General features: G+C 38.0%; 1 protein-coding gene across 1 annotated transcript in view; it reads left to right on the top strand.

Moving 5' to 3' along the window:
- The window catches only part of TATDN1 (TatD DNase domain containing 1), a 37,836-nt gene that overhangs the window by 6,507 nt on the left and 7,997 nt on the right, over positions 1-23,332 (top strand). The window contains exons 2-9 of the mRNA XM_082858908.1: positions 3,563-3,628; positions 4,223-4,272; positions 8,319-8,382; positions 9,908-10,051; positions 10,153-10,195; positions 18,365-18,450; positions 18,580-18,620; positions 20,288-20,364. Coding sequence (XP_082715034.1) covers positions 3,563-3,628; positions 4,223-4,272; positions 8,319-8,382; positions 9,908-10,051; positions 10,153-10,195; positions 18,365-18,450; positions 18,580-18,620; positions 20,288-20,364 — 571 coding nt within the window. The remainder of the gene's footprint in view (positions 1-3,562; positions 3,629-4,222; positions 4,273-8,318; positions 8,383-9,907; positions 10,052-10,152; positions 10,196-18,364; positions 18,451-18,579; positions 18,621-20,287; positions 20,365-23,332) is intronic.

The following is a 23,332-nucleotide window of genomic DNA, read 5'->3' as shown; positions in this document are numbered from 1 at the left end:
CTGTTGGTGTTTTCTGGGGAGTCGGTGGGTGGGGAGTGAGAGGCCCAGAGGCCACCCAGGATAGGAGAGAGGAGACAGAAGTGAATCACAGTGTCCAGAAAAAGAAGCTACTTGCCTGCATAGGGGAGGAAAAACTTCCTCCTACCCTCTTAGGTTCTGTGGCTGGGCCTAAGAATAAAACTGACATAAGGCAGATTAACAGGAGAAAAGCATACTTTTTTTTTTTTTTCACATACATGGGAGTTTTCAAAAGGAAAATGAAGACCCAAAGAAGCTTTTAGACCAGAAAGCTTACCGAAAGGCCAAGTGGGGATGTGATAAGACAAAGGGACTTAAGTTATGCAAATTGTGGGACAGTGACTAGGAAAAAATGGGGAAACTAATGGAAGATAGGAGTTATTTTGGGTTTGGTTGTACAGATCCATTTCCACTTGACTCCCAGTCTCTGGTGATAAGAATGTTCTTTGCCAATATGGCAAAGCAGCATATTTTGGGGTGACATCCTGAGCCCCTTCACCAAACCTGACTAAGGTGAAGCAGCCTATTCATCAGAGGATAGAAAGCAGCTTTAATAACTGGCTGGGGAATACACTTCAGGCAAACCACATGTCAGAAAGGAAAGGGCCAAGAGCTATAAGTCACAAGAGATTCTTTTCGTAAAAAGGAAGAAATTAGTGGCTGAGCCAGTGCAGGATATCGTAAAGCCCAAGGCTCACCTGGGTCCAAAGCTGAATATAGACCTTTGATGTACACTATGACTCGGGGCCTCAAAGACTGACCCACGTCAGGAAGAGGTAGGTTCTAAGAAGCAGCAGCATCCATCACCTGGAGTTGGCCTCAGAGCATGGAAGATTTAGCATCCATTCCTGTTAGGGTTGAGACAGGGACACGGGAAGGCTTCATAAACTGAGCCTCCAAGTTAATCTTCAATTTGCTTTTAAAATTAGCATCATAAAGTTCACTAGTTAAATTTGCTTGCTGTTTCATTTGTTTTTCACTTTGTTTTCTAGCAAAAGATTGCTTTAGAAAAATTCTGATCTCTTTGCTGCACAAATAAAATGGGCCAGAAGAGACACAGGCCGTTTCTGTGTTCCTAATGCCCATCCGTGGCGGGTGACCGTAGACTGAGCGTATGAAGGGGTATTGCAGGCAGAAAGACCTCTGCACCCTTCCCTGGGTTCCTTTTTCAGTCTGCCCCTCCTTACTTGAAAAGAAAGTAGATGCTGATTTCTTGTGATTTGGGCCATTCCACTGAACCCCTACCTTGTATTTATAGTATTCGGTAACATTTGTGTGTTAATAGCCCTATAAAGGGTATCAATTGTGAATTCATCTCCTACCCTCTATTGACATATATGCTGTTGCCCAAATATCTTTGAAGTTTTTTGCATTGTGCCTTTCTCTTGCTGTTACAAATGACTAGAATACTCTCCCCACCATCTCTTGGATTTTCCAAATTCCCATTCATCTTTCAAGGTCTGGCTTAATGTTGAAGCAGCACAGCTTGTTGAGGGCTAGCTTGGTAGAAATCAGTGAGAATATACCAAGAAGCAGCTGAAACTCAGCAGAAATAATTTGGGGGTCTGTGGGTAGGCAACTGTCCTACCCAACCATGAACTTGGAGGTTCTCCTAGTGCTAAAAGCTAAAGGGTGTATATTTTACATAGGGAAGGTGTTTTTGTTGCCCATGGCCATCACAAGCTGACTTCACATGTCGTTATTCCCCTCGTCGCCTTATACTCTGCAGCAGGATTTATCAAGAACAGCACTTGGTGTGGGGGTAAGATTATTCTTTGTTGTGAGAGGCTATCCTGTGCATTGTAGGATATTTAGCAGCACCCATGGCCTCAAGCCTAGATGCCAATTGCACTCCCCTCTGTGTGACAACTAGAAATGAATACAGACATTGCTGAATGTTGGGGTGGGGGAAGGCTGGGAGGGGAGAGGTTAGAAGAAGAGAGGCACTGCAGAATCGCTCTGCATTGTGAACCTCAGCTCCACAGGCACAGTGAGTCTCTTCCAGTTCTCCGGATGCAGTGTGTACCTACACACACCTGTATGTAGAATGCCTCTTCTGTTTGTCAGCTTCTAAGCTTCAGCTTTCAAGATCTAGCTCTTATGTGAACCTTTTTCATCATTCTTGCCAAAACTGTTAGTGCTACTTCTTTGTGCTCCAAAGCACAAAGCTATAAAATAATTATTTACAGGCTTAAAAGTGTATAGAGAGGGCTTCCCTAGTGGCACAGTGGTTAAGAATCCGCCTGCCAATGCATGAGACACGGGTTCAAGCCCTGGTCCGGGAAGATCCTACATGCCACGGAGCAATTAAGCCCGTGTGCCACAACTACTGAGCCTGTGCTCTAGAGGCCGCGAGCCACAACTACTGAAGCCCGTGTGCCCTAGAGCCCGTGCTCTGCAACAAGAGAAGCCACTGCAATGAGAAGCCTGCGCACCGCAACAAAGTAGCCCCCGCTCGCCGCAACTAGAGAAAGCCCACACGCAGCCGCGCAGCCAAAAATAAGTAAATTTTAAAAAAAAACAAGTGTATAGAGATCCTACTATATACCAGCTATCGTGCTAGGTTCTAGGGATACAGCATTGAAGAAGATAAACATTTCTTGCCTCATGTTGCTCACAGTCCAGCTTCTTATATATCACGAATTATTTGTAGTTCCCATATAGACTGTGAATTCCTGGAAGGCAGGGACCAAGCGTCAGGTCTTGTTCATCACCCCCAACTCCTTACATAGTATTTGACATAGTGTTGGTCTTCCTAAGTATTTGGTGAATAAAGGAAATAAATAATTTATTGCCCTCTCTGCGTCTCCACTCGTATTACCCTAATTCAGGTTCTCTTCATTGCAGATATGAGCTCTTGCCTGTTTCCAAGTAAACTATCCTGACTCCATTTGCCCCCTTTAATCCCACCTTCTACAAAGACACCAGAATGAGATGTCCAGAATACAAATCTCAGAAGCCATCAGTGCTTCTTGTTGCATCTGGTATTTTAAAGACAAGTGTCTGTAACATAGCTGAGTCTGCCCTTTTCTGGTCACTCCCTTCCCTACACTTCTCTCCACCAGTCAGAACAGCCTGTAACAGCTCTCCGTGATCACCGTGCTATTTCAGACCCCAGAAGCTTTGCTTCTGCTGCTTCCTCTTATCTGCAATTTCCTGTCTTCTACTGGGTAATTCCAACTCATCCTTTAAGATTCAGTTCAAGAATCCATTCTTTCTGGAAGCCCCTTATGGGCTAACTACCAGACTAAGTTGGGTGGGCCTCCTCTGTGTCCCACCGTGCTAGTATCTACTTGTGATTTCTTAATTGTTAATGGGAATGCCTTCCCAATTCTACAGTGAGTTTCTTGAGAGCAGGACTTAATATCTTTCATCTTTGTATCCCAGGTGTCTAGCATAGTGACTGACAAACAGTAGGCACTTAGATTTTGTTTGAATGAATGAATGTGTGAATGAAAAGGTTAGTAACAGGACCTTTTCTTTAAAGTAAAAGTTTCAAATAGAGGCTCTTAATGATCATGTGTTTTATTTTTGCTTTCTACAGACATTGGTATCAACTTGACAGATCCTGTGTTCAGAGGAATTTATAGGGGGGTTCAAAAGCATCAAGGTAAATGTTTCTTTTTTTTTTTTTGGTAAATGTTTCTTTTATTAAGGTAAACAGTTTATCTGTGAAGACAAACTTTCTGACTCAAGGGAGACCATAAGAAGCTTCATCCACTCTTACAATTGAAATATTAAAGAATTTATTGTGCATCTTGGATAAAACTATAAACAAAGTGAAACACATATAAGCTATATTGGTAAAACATGATCATGAACATTTATAAAATACCTATTACAACAAAGTGTTATCAAGCCCTTCTTATCTGTAGAAGTTTATAACTTTGAATATAGAACTTTAGATAACCATATGCATAAAAGGCAAACCATAAAGCCAAACAGACTTTTCCCCTTTGTGGTCAACAGAATAAAAATACAATTGAATGGATAACTGTTCATCTATTTTGCCTTATATGGGTTTCTTTTTTTTTTAAAGTATCGCTAGGTCTTTGCTTATATGATAAGCACTCATCAAATAGTATTGATTTGACTTCAGTAAATATGATTTTTCTATGTATTTTTCTTTTAATAAAGGATAACTAAATTATGGGTAAGTGAATTTATAGTTACATTTTCTTAATGTGGGGTTCATCTTTTACAGATGACTTACAGGATGTAATAGAGAGAGCTGTTCAGATTGGTGTTAAAAAGGTAACATTTCATTTTTGTTACCCTTATGGGTTTTTTTTTTAAAAAAACTAAATTTTGGTTAAAATACTGCAGAAAAGAAGAGAAAGCCAAACCACATTTAGCATTTTGTGATATGTATCGTCAACATGTAATGTTATCAAGTTAATGAAATAAAATATCAAAATATTCTGTTCTCAGCAATTTAAGTGACACAAACCTTGTGAGTGGATCTTCCATGTGATCAGAAGTGTAGTAAATGGCCAAGTCTCCCTGGAAAAGTTTTTTAAAACGCATCTAAATTACCAGGCTTCTTAAGAGGCAACTGTTAGTAGATTTTGTAACAATTTAGCGTTTGTTAGAAGTAAGCAATCATCAAAAAGACATGTATCTAATCACCAAGTTTAGCTTTTATACCATGTATAACATTTCAAATAACTGAGAGAACACTTTAATTTTTATGGTGGTAATTTGATAATCAGGAGAATTCCTACTACTTTTAGAGTGTTCTAAGCAAAAGAATTTTAGTTTGGTGTCACATTTTTTGAATATATATTTCTTTTTAATCAGTATTTTTTTTAAGTAGCAAGCTAGCCCACACATGCACACAAGAAATAAGATTAAGTTCCAAAGGGGACTTCCCTGGTGGTCCAGTGGGTAAGACTGCACGCTCCCAAAGCAGGGGGCCTTGCTTCGATCCCTGGTCAGGGAACGAGATCCCACATGCAGCAACTAAAAGAACCCGCATGCCGCAACTAAGACCCAGCACAGCCAAATAAATAAATATTAAAAAAAAAAAAAAAAAGATTAAACTCCGTAGTGTATCAGGGCACTTAGTAGCTACTGTTTCTAAGTTAAATAAACCTCAGTTTTAAAAACTGATACTTCTGGCTAAATGAGTTCTGCAGTCTTCAACTCTAAAATTATATTAGTTATTATTCAGAAGTAATAAAGATAAAAGTTACAACATAATTTCTCATTATGTGGTCATTCTTTGCTTGGTAAATCACTTTATAAAATGTTTTTCTGCAAACTCTGAAATACCAATCTCCTAAATTTTGTCAACTGAAAAAAACTGCATAACCTAAAGGTTGAGAATTATGTTTTATTTGGCATACTTGCTGAATTACCAGGCTTCTTAAGAGGCAACTAGTAGTTGCCTAATCCTCTCAGGTGGCTCTGAGGGACTGCTCCGAAGAGGGAAGGGAGGAGCCAGGATATATGGGAGTTTCGCCAAAAAAACCCAAAACAACAACAACAAAAAACAGGTAGTGGAACATCAAAAGATTACTCCTAGTTAAAGAAAAAAATCTCAAGTTAATGAATTTAGCACTTTTCTACATATGGGAAGATGCAAGAGTCTGGGCTCATTGAAATCATTCCTTTGATGTGCACCTTCACTATCTAGAGCAAGTATCCTGTTTTTCGCCATCCTGAGTCTCCTCAGGGTGCACAGTCTGAGGCGGCTGCAGTGGCTGAGGGCTTGATGACCATAACATCCTGTGTTGACTGATACGGCAGGAGACATTTTTCGTAGACAGTTTTCGTGTGTCATCCGTGAATAGTTTAATCTTAACATTTATAACACCCACATGGATTTAGGAATGACTGAACTGAAGAATTGAAATCAAATTTACTTGGACATGGTTCCAAACTGAAATTTAATCCAATGCCTTGTAGCTTTATGGTAGTGATTAAAAGCACAGTTACAGCATCACAACCCTTGGTTCCAGCCCCAGCTTCCTTCTTCAGAGCTTTGTAACCTGGGGTGCTTCATCTCTCTAGACTTCAGTTTTCTCATCCCTAAATCAAGAATGATAATAATAGCTAATAAACAGAATTGTTGTGAAGATTAAATAAAATATAGAATGCAAAGCAGTTGATATTGTACCTGGCATAAAGTAAGCAACATTTATTATGTTTATAGTGGAAGCTGTCATTGTTGTCATCATCATCGTCATCATCGTAAACTGGGAGAGGAAAGTATATGTCCCTTAGTCTTGTCCTTAGATTTGATTACAAACTATTTTACATAATTGAAAACTGGATGTGGGCACCTGATCCTTTTTTTTTAATTTTTATTGGCATACGGTTGATTTATAACATGTTTCAGGTGTACAGCAAAGTGAATCAGTTATACATATATCCACTCTTTTTTAGATTCTTTTCCCATATAGGACATTACAGAGTATTTTATTTTAATTAATTTATTTTTGGCTGTGTTGGGTCTTCATTGCTGTGCGCAGGCTTTCTCTAGTTGTGGCGAGCGGGGGCTACTCTTCATTGTGGTGCGTGGGCTTCTCATTGCAGTTGGTTCTCTTGTTGCGGAGCACGGGCTCTAGGCACGCAGGCTTCAGTAGTTGTGGCATGCGGGCTCAGTAGTTGTGGCTCGCGGGCTCTAGAGCGCAGGCTCAGTAGTTGTGGCACACGGGGTTAGTGGCTCCGCGGCACGTGGGATCTTCTGGGACCAGGGATCGATCCCGTGTCCCCTGCATTGACAGGCGGATTCTTAACCACTGTGCCACCAGGCAAGTCCCCACCTCATCCTTTATTAAAGAATTAGGTAGTGTTAGTAAACAATAGTTTTCTCAATATTTTTGTTAATATATACTATGTTTTACAGGCAGAATAGATACTCAGTGTCTATCATTTCAGAAGTTTATCACTCTGTGAAAATGTCTGTTTATCATTTGCACTATCTCCTGTGTTTTCTGTGTGTTCTATTTACGTGTGTACCTAGAATGAATTCTTCATTTTAGCTCAGTGAGTCTCTTGAAGTATGCTTTAAAATATATACCTCAGTGTGTTTAAATCACTTCTTCAGAAGAATGTGCACTTAAGCAGCACTGCCTCAGTAGTCACCATCAACACATAGCTCTTTAGTGACATTTTCCCTTAAACAGGTTAGCAAAGATGGTGTTCTAACTGCAGTGGACTCTGATAGCTACCTCTGTAGAAGGGCTTCCTTGCCAAGAGCTATACATTTCCCTACAAAGAATTTTATCAATATACATTAATCCAGTGATTGTCAAACTTGGCCTCAGAACCCCTTCATATTCTTTAAGATTATTGAGGACCCTAAAGAGCTCTTATGTGGGTTCTATCTATTGATATATATTGTATTAGAGATTAAAACAGAAAAGTTTTAAATGCAGTTGTCTTTGAATAACACTGGTTTGAACTGTGAGTTCACTTAGACACAGATTTTTTTCCAGTGGTAAACACTACAGTATTACGTGACCTGAGGTTGGGTGAATATGTAGATGTGGAACCCCTGATACAGAGGGCCGACTATAGGTAATATACAGATTTTCAATGGCGCCCCTAACCTCCACATTGTTCAAGGGTCAACTGTATCTATATGTTAATTCATTTTAAAACAGTAGACCATTATGTAAAATAAATAGCATATTTTTATGAAAAGTATTTTCTAAACCAAAAATATTTAGTGACATGAGTGGAATTTGTATTTTTTTTAATATCTTTTAAATGTCTGACTTAATAGAAGACTGCTGAGCTTTCATGTCTGTTGCTGCAGTCTTTTGTGATGTTACACATCATGTAGCCTCTGGAATACTTGACTGCACACGCATGACAGGTGAGAGTGAATAGGCAAATAACATCTTAGTATTATTATGATAATAGTTTTGACCTAACATATCCCCTGGAGAGTCCAGGACCACACCTGGAGAACTGTTTAGTCAACACTATTGAATCTCTAATTTAGATTAACAGAATTCTAAATTCAGAAGTTTTTAGTTATTCATTCTTTCCTAATGTGATCTCTGTCCTCAAGAAACTCATGGTCTAATAGGAAAGACAGACATGTGAATACATTTTAGTAGGAGTCACAAATTCTTTGTAGTGTGTGTGTGCGTGTGCGTGTGTGCGCACGTGGAGAGGGTATTCAGGATCCACTCTGCACAGGAGGTGATCTTTCAGCTGAATTTTTAAAGGAGGGTTGGTATGTGACAGAGAGAGAAGCATTCTGGAAAAAAGCAGCAGGAAAGCACGTTTTGGAAACTGTGGTTGACACCCTGTTAAAGTGGACTTATTTCTTTCTGTTTCAGTTTGTGATTACAGGTGGAAATCTACAAGACAGTAAAGATGCACTGCATTTGGCACAGACAAATGGTATCCTCATATTACTTTTACCCCCCAAAATGTGAATTAAGTTATTTTGAAGAAGTCTTTCTGAGAACTGCCTCAGGTACAGATACTGTAGACACAACAGGAAGATAGACCAATTTCAGTGTGACACGATTAAGATGAAAAAATTGAAAGTGCCCATTGTTATATCAGATGCTTGATGAACCCTCTTGTATTTAATAAGGATTATTTTAAGATTTCAGTTAATGAGAATTAAGTTCACTAGGCATAAAATTTAACCTCAGATATTCCTGATGTAGAATTTTTGTGTATATGCCATAATGTGTTTAAGATATGAGTTGCTTTTTATTTGCTCTTTTTTAACTTAGGCTGTGAAAAGATCATTTATAAATATTTATAAATATTCATCATGCAGATCAGAGACACTGTGCAAGGCCCCAGGAATGCAAATAATAATATAATGTATAATCCCTCATGTGCTCACTTTATGTTCATATATTTGCATTTATTTAAAGTCTGTAAAGTTTTGGAGTTGATTCCTACAAGAATCCTAGTTACATAAAACACCTCCTTTACCTGGCATTCATGTACCTAACCTTTTTTTGGTTTGTTTTTTGCTGGGGAGCAGCAGGGAGCATACTTCATGTGCTAGACACTGAAGAATTAGGCATTCCATGTTATTTTTCAAAATACTGGTTTATTCATTAAAAGCTGTTTTTTATTGAAATCTTTCTAAAATGCATACTTCTCTTCAGGATCCACTGACACTTTTTCTTAGTGATTAAAGTCATAAAAATAATCATCTTCCCAGAAGCTTTTGATGTGTATAAGAATATTATCTTGCATACTTGTTATTCCCCAAACAGATATGCTTTTAAAAGTTCTCGGATCTCCATTGTCAACCCTTTTCCACTCCTCTGCGTATACCTGCTACCTCACTGCTTTAAAAGCTCCTTTTATGCATGAACATATTCGTGGGAGCCTGAGGAAGGCAACAGGTCTCTCCCATGGGTTCATCAGGTGCAAGCGCCTTAAGCTTTTTAAGCCCTTTTCAACCTCACACTTGTGTTCCATACAATTAAGATACCAAAGTACAGCCTCCAAATAAGTGAGCTTTATTTTCTATTAGAAAAATGAATCCTACTTCCACCTCTGTTACCCTTTTTAAGGGAAAGGAGTGCATTTTAACTGTTAATACATGAAACCTGAGTCACGTAAACAGTGAATATTAAAGATAAAATTGTAGAATGAAATGTCATTACCTAAGAAACTGTTTCATTTTCCATTCAAAAGGCTCAGTAAATACCAAACTTTGGAAGAGTTGAATTATTTTTACCAGTACATTAAGGCAATTTTCATATTCATGTCCTACTTTGTTAGTATTCCAAAAATTCTTATGTGATTAACCCAGTGCAATTCTGGTAGTTTGACTAGTTTATGGGTATTGTTAAAAACTGACCAGTTGAAATTATTTGATATTATATCATTTTTGCATATTAAATATGAAAAAATATTTTGAAAATAATCCTAAGACATTATTTTGTGCTAGATATGTTTTTCAGTACAGTTGGGTGTCATCCTACAAGATGTGATGAATTTGAAAAGAATAACCCTGATCTTTACTTGATGGAGTTATTAAATCTCGCTGAAAACAACAAGGGGAAAGTTGTAGCAATAGGGGAATGTGGACTTGGTAAGTGCCAACTTATCCCGTTAGAGTGACTTTGTTTGAAAATAATTGATTTGTTGTGTACAAGTCATGAGTAATTATTGATTCTTTTTTATCTTTTAAAGATTTTGACCGACTGCAGTTTTGTCCTAAAGGTACTCAGCTCAAGTAAGGAAATTTGTTGTCTTTAGAAATTATCGTATTGTAAAATCTTAAGGGTGATTTTTAAGTAGATTTTATCAGTTCAGAATGTAGTTAGATTAAGCATGAGGCTTTTTTTGTTTTTCCCTTTGTATATTAAAAGTTAAGTGAAACAAATTCCATGTGTACTTGAATGGAATTCATAAGGTATGGAAGCATATAGTTCCCTAATTGTTTAACCATTTAACTTGATTTTAATGGTAGAAACAGGGATGAGTTTACGTGATAGACTTTCGATTTTTGTTTGTTTAATAAGAGCATTCATACATGAACCATTCCAATAAAATGAATTAAATTCAGTTGTGGGGCATATGATTTAAGAGTAAAAGATATTATTAATAAAAAGAGATTATAGGATCAATCACCAAAGCTAGAAAAGCATATTTTACTCTTGCTGGGTGTTGAATATTGTCAGTTTGGAACCTGAGAATCCTTTCATAGGATCCATGTTGGGAGTGGTGGCTTCTGAGGAAACTCCAAGCTCACAAGCCTCAGAGACTTCTTACAACCCATTGCCTGTAGCTGTTAGTTGGAACTCCTGTCACCAGACTGGTGGGTAGTGTTGAAGGCTGAAAAGAAAAATTATGTTATAGGCTTAATTTAAGACATAAGCATTTTGTTGAATTTCAAAAACAGTGTATTACTTGTCAAGACAGTAAAACATTAAAATGAGTTTCTAAAGGAGGCTAATTTAGTTATTCATCTATTCAGCAAATATTTATGGAGTAATATGTGCTAGAAACTGCTGGGAACTCATAGTATACTCATAGTATACAAAACTATGAATAAGGTATAGTATCTGTTCCTGGAGCCATTTAAGAATAAACAACCCTCCATCCTGCTTAGTTTCTCATACATGAAAGAGGAGTCTGGATCACATTCTCTCAAGATACCATCTAGCTGTCTCATAATATTTAATAATTAACTATTTCTTGTCATATGATCTTGATTAAGCCAGTGCTTGATGGCCTGAAGGGACTTTTTAAACCATACCTGCCAGAAGTGTACTTCCTCCCACTCCCTCCCCTGCCCACACACGCAATCCCAGTGTGACTGGTCCAGGTGAAAGTGCCTCCAGTGAGGCGCAGATTGACCAGTGAGCCTGTCGTACCCTGGACTTCAGGGCCCAGAATTCCTGAAGGACCATAACCAGGTGACACAGGATGGGTTAGAGTAATGTTCTATGGACTCTTGCTTTCAGGCTTCATTCACAGTTATAGAACCTTTCAGAGCTGTTTAGTTAGCAGCATATTATTTGCCGTGTTTTTCAGGGACATTCACGTGATTACTGGCAGGATTATTAAATCTCTGTACCCCTCTCGAATATCATGTAGGTCAGTTCACTTAACCTTAAAAGTTCACATATTCACATTTAAAAAGAGAAACAGTTGGCTGTAATACCTTCTTTGGTTAAGCCCACACATCTCAATTCCTCCACTTTCATGTCTGTTTTTGGCCAAGATGAGCCTCATGAGGCAAACAGATTGTGTGGTGTGACCATCAAGGACAGTGGCAGAGTCCTCCATATGACTTTTCATCCAGATGACTTAAACTGATTCTAAAATGCAACTTAAATACTTTAAACCTGATCTGTGTGTGTGTTTAATGAAAACATTGATAGTATCAGCTCTCTTTTACTGCTCCATCATCTTCAGATCAGAACTTAAAACGATGTATATATAGCAGTATATAGTTTATGCTTCAACACACATGCCAGTTGTCCAGATGTTGATCTGTAATAGAGTTGAACTCCATTGATTAGGTGAATGATTACCAAGTGTCTCCTCAGTCGGATACAAAGAAGAATAAGTGCCTCTACAGATAAGAGAGGACATAAATAATTAAAATAGGTTGGAAAGTGCTATCAAAAAGGTATGTGAACAGCAGAGGGAAAGACTCACTTTCTGGGGGGAGTCAGAAGGCTTTGCTAAGGTGATGGGATGTGACCTAGGCCTCTTCCAGAACAGGTAAGGCTAAGGACGAATTAAAGTACAGTAGAAATTTTGAATAGATGGGCAGTTGAGTTTGAAATTTCATTTTATTATAGATAATCAAATGATTTAGTAAAAGAGTGACAAACCAGTAGTAATTGCATTTGGATTGTTGTTATGGAAACATATACCCATGTCTTCTACCTTTGCTCCCTCCTTTCCTATAGCACGTACTAACAGCATCACCCCTATTCTCTGCCACATAGCACTCTGTACTTGTTTCAGCATTTCTCACATTGTAATAAAAGTGTTTGTGTTACCACTTCCGCTCCCACAACAAACTAGTGTCTCTGAGTTCTTCAAAGGCACAGACCAAGCCTTCCTCATGTTCTAGTTCCTATGGCGCCTAGCACAGTACTCTTAGCACGTCGTAAATGTGCACTGAATTTTTAATAATAAGGAAAGTGTCTTTTTGATTCCTGTAGAGCATGATGGATAAAAAGCCTATAATTCAGCTTTTACTGTTGAGTCTATTGAAAGAATTTACATTTTGGTCTGTGCTTATATATGCCAGTTGTCCATCTGAAACAATTAACTGTGTGTGATTGTCATTTTTGTTTTACTTTTTAAGTAAAAAAGTATAGTCAAAAAAAAGACCTGTGAGAAGAGAAAAATAGAAAATAAATTAGTATAATGGATTAGGAGGCAAGACCGAAAAAACACCCACTACTGTGCAATAGACAAAGTATCTGAAAAATAATGGTAAGTAAAGGCAGTAGATAACATAGTATTAAAAGACCTTTGGAATCAACAGATCTTTAGGTTTGAATCATAACTGCCTTTTGGTATCTATATATTCCTTTGTAAATCTCAATTTCCTCATCTTTAAAATGGGGATAATACCACCTGCCTTTTTAACATTTAGTATGTAAAGCCATTGTGCCGTGCCTGGCACAGAGTCAGAGCTCCATAAATTGTGGCTGTTGTATTATTCTTAGAAATACTGCCAACCTAAAGGAAGCTACTGGCCGTAGTTTCTGTGTGGGATTTTTGAAAAGTGCTTTTTAAAGAGCAAAAAGAGAAGAAAAGCAAGAAGACAAGGAAAAGACCTGATTTAGTTATGGAAAGGTTAGCCTTTAGGCATACCCTGTATTTTCAGTTTCTCTGCCTTGTGCTACTACACTCCTTTCCTTGTTGCAAGTTAGAGTTCTGTTCACTTGAGTGGGAGGCATTTGCTTCGGGCATTTTTCTTGGGGTTACTACTGTGCAGGTCATTTTCTTTTTTTTAGTCAGACATCAGACAAAATTTCAAAATAATCATTTGCGGATTTAGGAAACCTCAGAGATGATGGCAAGGAGCCTCAGTCTCTCCTCTGGCTTAGAGGAGGGAGTAACACTGGGTTCAGGTGCGCTGCTGGAATGCTTTGGGTCTTCTGGAGTTGCCTCAGTCCAACTTACAGGCATTCCTCTGAGATACTGGGGGTTCAGTTCCAGACCATCACAATAAAGCCAATCACAGGAATGTTTTGGTTTCCCAGTGCATATAAAAGTTATGTTTACGCTATACTGTAGTCGGTTAAGTGTGTGATAGGATTATGTGTAAAAAAACAATGTACAGACTTTAATTAAAAAATACTTTATTGCTAAAAAATGCTAACCATCATCTGAGACTTCAGCGAGTCAGTCTTTGTGCTGGTGGAGGGTCTTGCCTCAGTGTTGGTGGCTGCTGGCTGATCAGGGTGGTGGTGCTGAAGGCTGGGCTGGCGGTGGCAGTTTCTTAAAATAAGACAGCAGTGAAGTTTGCTGCTTTGATTGACTCTTCCTATCACGAACTATTTCTTGGTAGCCCGCGATGATGTTTGATAGCATTTTACCCACAGTAGAACTTCTTTCAAAATTGGAGTCAGTCCTCTCAAACCCTGCCACTGCTTCATCAACTAAGTCTGTCATGTCATTTCAACAGTCTTCACAGTATCTTCACCAGGAGTAGATTCCATCTCAAGAACCCACTTTCTCTGCTCATCCATAAAAAGAAACTTCTCATTCCTTAAAAGTTTTATCATGAGATTGCAGCAATTCAGTCCCATCTTCAGGCTCCACTTCTAATTCTAGTTCTCTTGCTGTTTCCATCACATCTGCAGTTACTTTCTCCACTCAAGTCTTAAACCCTTCAAAGTCATCTATGAGTGTTGAAATCAACTTCTTCCAAACTCCTGTTAATGTTGATATTTTGACCTTTTCCCACGAATCACGAATATTCTTAATGGCATCTAGAATGGTGAATACTTTCCAGGTTTTCAATTTACTTTGCCCAGATCCATCATCTGTGGCAGCTATAACCTTACAAAATGTTTTTTCTTAAATAAGAAGACGAGAAAGTAAAAATTACTCCTTGATCCATGGGCTGCAGAATGAACGTTGTTAGCAGGCATGACAACAACATGAATCTCATTGTACATCCCCATCAGAGCTCTTGGATGAATGGGTGCATTGTCAATGAACAGTAATATTTTGAAAGGAATCTTTTTTTCTGAGCATTAAGTCTCAACAGTATGCTTAAACTATTCAGTAAACCATGTTGTAAACAGATGTTCTGTCATCCAGGCTTTTGTTATTCCATTTATAGAGCACAGGCAGAGTAGATTTAGCATAATTCTTAAGGGTTCTAGGATTTTCAGGTTGGTAGATGAGCATAGGCTTCAACTTAAAGTCACCAGTTGCATTAGCCCCGAACAAGAGAGTCAGCCTGTCCTTTGAAGCCAGGCAATGACTTCTCCTCTCTAGCTATGAAAGTCCTAGATGGTATCTTTTTTCAACTTAAGGCTGTTTCATCTACATTGAAAATCTATTGTTTGGTGCAGCGACCTTCATTCATTATCTTCACTAGATCTTCTGGATACCTTGCTACAGCTTCTGCACCAGCACTTGCCGCTTCGCCTTGCACGTTTATGTTATGAAGATGGCTTCTTTCCTTAAACCTCATGAACCAACCTCTGCTGGCTTCAAACTTATCTCCTGCAGCTTCCTCACCTCTCTCAGCCTTCATAGAGTCAAAGTTAATTAGGGCCTTGCTCTGGATCAGGCTTTGGCTTAAGGGAATGTTGTGGCTGGTTTGATGTCATATCTAAACTACTAAAACTTTCTCCATGTCAGCAGTAAGGCTGTTCTGCTTTCTTATCATTTGTGTGTTCACGGGAGTAGCACTTTGAATTTTGTTTTGGAACTTTAACTTTGCATTCACAACTTGGCTGACTGGCTCAAGAGGCCTAGCTTTTGGCCTGTTGTGGCTTTAAACATGCCTTCCTCACTAAGCTTAAACATTTCTAGCTTTTGATTTAAAGTGTGAGACATGAAACGCTTCCTTTAACTTGAACACTTAGAGGCAATTCATTGTAGTGTTATTAGTTGCTTAATTTCAGTGCTGTTGTGTCTCAGGGAATAGAGAGGCCCAAGGAGAGGAAGAGAGACCAGGGAACATGCTGGTAGGTCAGAACACACAGAATATTTGTTAAGTTCGCTGTCTGGTATGGGCAAGGTTTGTGGCTCTCCAAAACAATTGCTATAGTAACATCAAGGACCACTGATCACAGATACAATAATGAAAATACAATAATACAATACAAATGCAGTAATGAAAAAGTTTGAAATATTGCAAGACTTGCCAAAACGTGACACAGAGACACAAAGTGAGCGAATGCTGTTGGAAAAATGGCCGATAGACTGGCTTCACGTAGAGTTGCCACAGATCTTCAATTTGTAAAAACAAACAAAAAAACAGTATCCAAGAAGCTCAGTAAAACAAGGTATGCCTGTAATAACAGCTGGTACTCTGAAGTTGAACTTTTCAAGCCCTGACCTTAGCTATTGTTGACCCTAAAATGTAAGAAGCAGTAATATTTACAATCAGAAGCAAATTACAGCTTTGCTAAAGTGAGCAAATCCAACTCAAAGAATGATTCTCATTTATGAATTTTTAAAAATCTTAAAAGAAGCAGAGAAGTCTCTTAATAGGTGCCACTGGACTTCCCTGATGGCGCAGTGGTTAAGAATCCACCTGCCAGTGCAGGGGACATGGGTTCAAACCCTGGTCCAGGAAATTCCCACATGCCTCAGAGCAACTAAGCCCGTGCGCCACAACTACTGAGCCTGCGCCCAGAGCCTGCGTGCCACAACCACTGAGCCCGAGTGCCACGCGCCTAGAGCCCGTGTTCTGCCGCAAGAGAAGCCACTGCAATGAGAAGCCCGCGCACCGCAACGAAGAGTAGCCCCCACTCGCCGCAACTAGAGAAAGCCTGTGTGCAGCAACAAGACCCAATGCAGCCATAAATAGATAAATAGATAATAAATAAATCAATAAATATTTTTTAAAAAACACCTGAGTTAAAAAAATATAGGTGCCACTTCCTGCCCTTTAGCTTCTTTTGTTATTCCTAGTTACCGTAGTGGGTTGTTTTTTCTTTAAAGACCCTAGTCATTTGATGTTAAGTACCAATTATCCTCAATTTGTATCATTGGGAATGATTTTTTACCACATGGTTTTCTTATGATACCTAGCTGGCTTGAGCACGTCGACCTTTTCTTTTCTCGTATTATATAAAATTCTGTAAGCACGTTGCTTGGGTGTCTGTTATTTTCATAAATTGTACTTTTGCCTACTCTGCGATAGGAAGGCTTATTTCCAAGCTGATCATTAGATTCTGTACATCTGTGGCTTGGTTGTATGGCTGTGTGTAGCCAGAAGCCAAACATAGAGTAAAGTTTACATAATGACTGGAGAGCACTTAACTGCTGACATCTGAATTACTTTAGAGGTTATGGAAATAGTGACCAGTAGTAATTATTAAAATATTTTGTCCCAGTGATCGTTTATATTTCCTACACTGTGAAGTTTCAGCACCATGCTAACTAAAAATATTTTTGCTTATTCTAGTCCAGCAGAATCTGAAAAAAAAAATTGGATAATAAAGACACAGACCACCAATTTTAGGATGACTATTTCTTTGAGAAGTACATTTCTATTTCTAATTTTAAAATGTAGCATTTTCAAGAGTTTTACAAAGGGGGTGCTCTTAGGAAAATAGCTGTCTGGCACTTCAAGGAGACAAGATATAGGAAAACACAGCAAAAGAGATTTAAGTTATACACGGAGAAATTGGTCCCCCAAATTAGGGGCCTAGAAGAGGTAAACCCCTTAAGAAAATAATACGACACCTATTGTCTGTAACTCCTGGTTTAGCTTAAACTACATGACCATTAATGAGAACGAGAGGGAACACTGCTGAAATGAAGACACACAGAACTCCCACCCTGTCATGTCCTCTGGATATTGTCCTTAAATGCCGGGACCGGGAAGAGGCTTCTTGAAAGCCTCTTGTGTGTTGTGATCTTGGACAAGGTCTTACACCCCTCTGACACCAGCTCTTGTCCTATCTATCCTAGGGTTATTTTGAGGATTAGATGAGACAATGGTATAAGGCACTTAAAACTCTTTTTATAAAGTACTCTAAAATGTTCAGGACTGCCATTTTATCATGTAATTTTCATTTTTCTGAAAAATAGAGTATTTCAGTTTTTGTGCTCATTTGTTTCATAAATTCTTTGTGTTTAGTTTTTAAGGGAATCCTTCTTTTTGCTCAGTGGCAATAACTCCTTGTATAACAGCACATAGAAAACACTGAGTAGAAGTGGCTTCTCACTGGAGTGAGTTGATGCCCACTGGTGGTGCTCAGCCAGCTCTCGGGACAAGGGGCTGGCCATGTCTTTTCGGCCACCAACACATGCTTCGGGGAAGGGATCCCACGGGTAATAGGAGGGTGTCCACTTCATTTGTTGGGATTTAGTCAGAAAGCTAGTTAAAAGTAATTATTTGGGGGAACAGTCTGTAAACTTAAACATTACAGCTCTTTACTTCTAGCGATCAATGGTAAAGTGCTACCTAATTTACCTGGCAGTTACAATGGAAAAACTAACAAACATTTCTGAAAATAATTTTGTAATCCCAGAAAATGAAGTAACCCTTTCAGGAAGTTTTTATAAAAGCTTTCGGCTAGGCCTGATGTGTTTTAAATGCCTGAATTCACTATTTCTGTTCTATCATTTCTAGAGAATAAAAGCCCTTTAACTTAAAAAAAAAATCACTTGACAATTATTTTTCTCATGCTAAAATAAAATTTTTAATGAGGAAATTTTTTTTTCCATTTTGCAGATATTTTGAAAAACAGTTTGAACTGTCAGAACAAACAAAATTACCAATGTTTCTTCATTGTCGGAACTCACATGCTGAATTTTTGGGTGAGTTAAAGCTAAAATCTCATTTAAAATTTAAGAATTTGCAGATATCAAGCTATTTGCTAAAGCTAAAATCTCATTTAAAATTTAAGAATTTGCAAAGATCAAGTTGTTTCTGTTTTAAATTCACAGACATAATGAGAAGGAATAGAGATCGGTGTGTAGGTGGAGTGGTAAGTATAGAAACTGCTTTTAATAAATGATGTTGGCCTCTATAAAGTGATTCAGATGTCAGCAATAAAGTTACGAAGGTTCTGCTCTCTCTTATTAGAAGGGCATATAAATTTACTGTTAAATCTATAGATCAGATATGGTACAAACATAAACCACACTATTTTAGTTACATTTACTTTGTTCAGAGTACAAAAATGAGTACAGAATTCTGTTCACAAGAAAATCCCATGAATTTAGTCCTGCACATTGTAATAGTCTGCATGATCTTCTTTTTCTCCGCTTCTTCCATCAGCCGTTCTTTAGTGTTCTTCAATTTAAATTTTGAGCAAAATATAAACGAAATTTAATAATATTTTAAAATATTTTAGCACTCTTTTCAGGTTTGCCTTCTTAATTTCTTGTCAACTGTAATTATTTACTGTTACCACTCTGATTAGAGACATATTCTCATTTCTGTAGTTTGCTTCTGCTCGAAACACTTCTCTATGGTCATTTCAGTCATTAGTCTTGAGAAAGTTCCATAAATAGTATCTGTCTATCACTTAGCTTGGGTATCCATAGCAGTGATTTTTAATTTTTTTTTTTTGGATCATGGACTCCTTTGAAAATCTGCCTCAGAAAAATGCTCATATGTAGAATTTTCACATGTAATTTTAGGAGAGACTCACTGGTCTCTAGCAAAAAAGCTGTTATCCACATGTAAGTGGACTTTCTCAGTTCAGGCCTGTGTTGTTAAAGGGTCAGCTGTAGTTTAAAAAACTTAACAGCAACAACAAATCCAACCTAAATGTTTGACTTTTATCAAAAGAAAATTGCCAAATAAAGAATTAATAACTAATTTTCTAAAATGGTTTATGAGGGTCGTATTTAAAATTATCTTATATTGATGGAGGCTATGTTTTCTTTCTAGTCAGCTGGAAGTGCTGAGGGGAAGAACAAACCCTTTTGAGCAGCTGTGTAACAGTTACTTTTGAGAAACATCTTACCCACAGTGTATTCAGACTCTCTGGATGCTATATTAGTGTGACTTCACTTGTTAGGTGTGTTTAAAGGAGTCTTGTCACTTATGATTACATAAATACATCTGAAGTGTGAAAAATTTTGCTTTAACTCCTTTATCTTTGAAGGAGAAAAATTCCATCTCAACCCTTTTTGCTTGCTGAGCTGATATTATTGACTGTATAACAATTTACAGTTTCTAAGCAATGTTCTAACAATCTCTATACATCTTAAATTTTTCTCTTAAAATTCACTTCTCTTCTAGGAAAAAAAAGCATCCTGTAACAAAAAAATTGAACATTTAAAAATATTTTTTAAATAGTCTTGTAACATTTTACCTTTTCCTCATGCTTTTGCCTAGAATGTGGCTCTCTCCTCCAGTCCCCTTTCCTGGAGGTACAGCAGTAGTGCTGGTGCAGAGACCTCAGCACAGCCACAGACAGAAATTCTAGGCAGCCGTCTCCTTGCCTCATCACGTTGGAGATGATGACAGGTTATAATTGTGAAATTTGATTTGAAAATAAAAATTGTAGGGGCCACATTTGAAACCCCATGTTCAAAAAACCCCTACTGCGTTTATATTTTTGCTTAGACAGTCCTATTAATGTTATTTAGAATTTTAAAGAAAAGTAATTATTATAATAAAATTATGCCTTCATGTCCTTAGGTGCATTCATTTGACGGTACCAAGGAAGCAGCAGCTGCTTTGATGGACTTGGGTCTCTACATAGGATTTAATGGTTGGTAGGTCCTTGAGTTGTTTTTTGGTTTTCGTTTTTTTAACTTTTATAATTAAGCAGATTCCTTAAATTGTTTTATAGGGAATTACTGATAAAGATTTAAATTTGTTTTTATTAAAATTTATGTGTTTTGCATTGACTTTGGTCTGTGAATTTTAGTGATAAATGTAAGAAATTAAACAGTATGTTACTATTACAAATTAAAGCTTGAAAGCTATAAACTGCTATCTTGAAAGCTATAAACTGCTATCCTTTCCAGTAATGGAAAATAATTTTCTGTTGAGGTTAGCAGGTACCTTTCTCTGGCAATGCAGTTTATTCTCGGATCAGTTTATCCCTTTAAAACGTATGTGTTCACAGCATTGCATATACATATACACAAGTGATGTCCACCTATGGGGGAAGGGTCATACTATGACATAATCGTCTTCTGTATCTCTGTAGGCCAAGAAATTGAGGCTCAGAGAAGTTAAGAAACAGGTGTAAAGTCACTCAAAGTGTGAGAACCTGTATCCTCTTCCTCACTTGGTGACCTTCCTGCTGTTATACACACTAAACCTCGTGCACCCACTACAGTCTGCTAGCATAGCTGGGTCCCTGGGCTCATTTTCTTCCAAATAATTTGATGAGCTTCTACCAGTGTCTTTCCTCAGGTTATCAGTGTAGCTCATGAAATAAACTGCAAAATAAATTGCAAAAAGTAAGACTTCCTTTCCCTCTTCAGTGTTTCATTTCCTTCAAATCACTACTTTTCCAAGTACTTTTATTTTTTTTAATTTTTTTTTTTTACTAAACTCCACTTTGGAATATAGAATCATGAAATTAATTATTTGCTATAGAGTTCAGACTTATTTAAATGTCCTAGATGCTTCTTTCATATTTTAAATAAATTGATGATTTGATTAATTTATATATTAACATGGAAATAATGCATGCATAAAGTAGTATTAAAAGACTTATAAGCACAGTCTCCCAGCATGCCATCTACCCCAAGTTAATTTTTCCAGAGCCAACCACTTTACTCTTTATCACCTTGTATCTAAATATTACATATATGCTATTAACTCTTAATTCATTCCCTTTGTCTATTCCCATTAAGGTGTTTGAGCACTTTAGTTCTTTATCCAGTACTGCCCCCGCACCTCCATTATTTCCTCTATAGCCCTCTCAATGTAGTTATTTGAGAATTTTTGGTTATATGCATATTACGTGTTTTCATTATTATGTCTGTGTAAAATATTGTTGACTGCTGAACCATGTGATGTACCACTTTTTTATTTTCCTGGAGTAACTTTCCTCATATTTTTATTTACTTGGCTTTCTTCAAAACTTGAAGCCTTCTTCACACTTTTCAACAACTCTGTAAAATGCTTTTTTCTATTTTTCCACATAAGGAAACCTGTGTGGATAATCAGATAATTCGTTAGTTCCTGACCCTTCTATCTTTCTGCTACAGTTTGGACTAGTGTCTTTTCTGTGATAGAACTCCTATTTTTAAATCCCATGTATTCTATTTTGTTTTGATGGAACACATGTTTGCAAATGAATTAATTCTCTTCATCTTGAAAGTTTACCTGGATAGTCAATGAAAGGGGAAAAAAGAAAAACATACTTTCACTTGATATTTTTTCTAGGCATAAAATTCTAGATTAGAGATCATTTTCACTGATGATTTACAATATCCCAGTTCTAGGTTCCAGTCTCTATTCTGTTTCCCAATACATTACCTGTGACATACTTCTTTCCCTGTGGAATATTTTAGTTATTTATCTCTGGTATTATCAAAATGTGCAAAGGTGTTTTGATGGGTTTTTGTCATTCTCCACTGGCCCCTTCCAGCTAGAGGCTCATCTTTGTCAGGCCTGAGAAGTTTTCTCAATTTTTTTTTTTTTCTATTCTTTCTTTGTACCTTCCAGGCTGATACTCTGATCTCATTTTTAAAATTATTTATTGATTGATTGATTTTTGGCTGTGTTGGGTCTTTGTTGCAATGCGTGGGCTTTCTCTATTTGCGGCGAGTGGGGCTGCTCTTCATTGCGGTGTGTGGGTTTCTTATTGCTGTGGCTTCTCTTGTTGCAGAGCACAGGCCCTAGGCACACGGGCTTCAGTAGCTGCACCACGTGGGCTCAGTAGTTGTGGCTCATGGGCTCTAGAGTACAGGCTCAGTAGCTGTGGCGCACGGGCTTAGTTGCTCCATGGCATGTGGGATCTTCCTGGACCAGGGCTCTAACACGTGTCCCCTGCATTGGCAGGCAGATTCTTAACCACTGCGCCACCAGGGAAGTCCCTGATCTCATTTTTTTATTCTACAATTTCTAGCTAATTTTTTTCCTCCTCTCAAACAAGTGCTTTATTTTTCAACCTTTTTTTTTTTTGGCTGTACCACACGGCTTGCAGGATTTTAGTTCCCCGAACAGGGATCAAACCTGTGCTCCCTGCAGTGGAAGCCTGGAGTCCTAACCACTGGACTGCCAGGGAGTTCCCTTTTTCAACTTTTTAAGGAAACTTACTTAAGCTTTTGTTTTCAGTCTCTGAAAGCTCTCGTTTTTTTTCCTACCGTATTCTTGTTTGGTAGATGCAGCATCTTCCCATCTCTCTAAAGATATGTTATATATATATGCCATTTAATGCTTTTATTTCCTCTGAGTTCCTTTTCCTCTTTGTTTTGGTCTCTATCATGATAGAGGCTTTCTTCAAATGTCAGGCAGTTCTTTGCTGTATATTTTAAGAGTGAAGGGGGAAAAGCTGTTGGAAGCTCCGTGGGGAGATAGCCCATCAACTGCAGGCCCACAGATGGCCAACTGACTTTCTCGCCGGGGAATCCTTAGTGTCAGCTTGTCAAGATCTTCCTCTGGGTTTGTTCAGTTTCTCCAGAGAGGGCTCCTCTGATCCCTGGTGGGAAAATGGGATGAGAATTCATAAACATACCTATGTTCTGAAGCAGGATGGTGCTGGAGAGGGGATGTCTCCGT

Source organism: Leucopleurus acutus (genome assembly GCF_964270905.1).
Source record: "Leucopleurus acutus genome assembly, chromosome: 17".
In the NCBI taxonomy this organism is placed as follows: Eukaryota; Metazoa; Chordata; class Mammalia; order Artiodactyla; family Delphinidae; genus Leucopleurus; species Leucopleurus acutus.
This window is presented reverse-complemented; position numbering and strand designations above follow the sequence as displayed.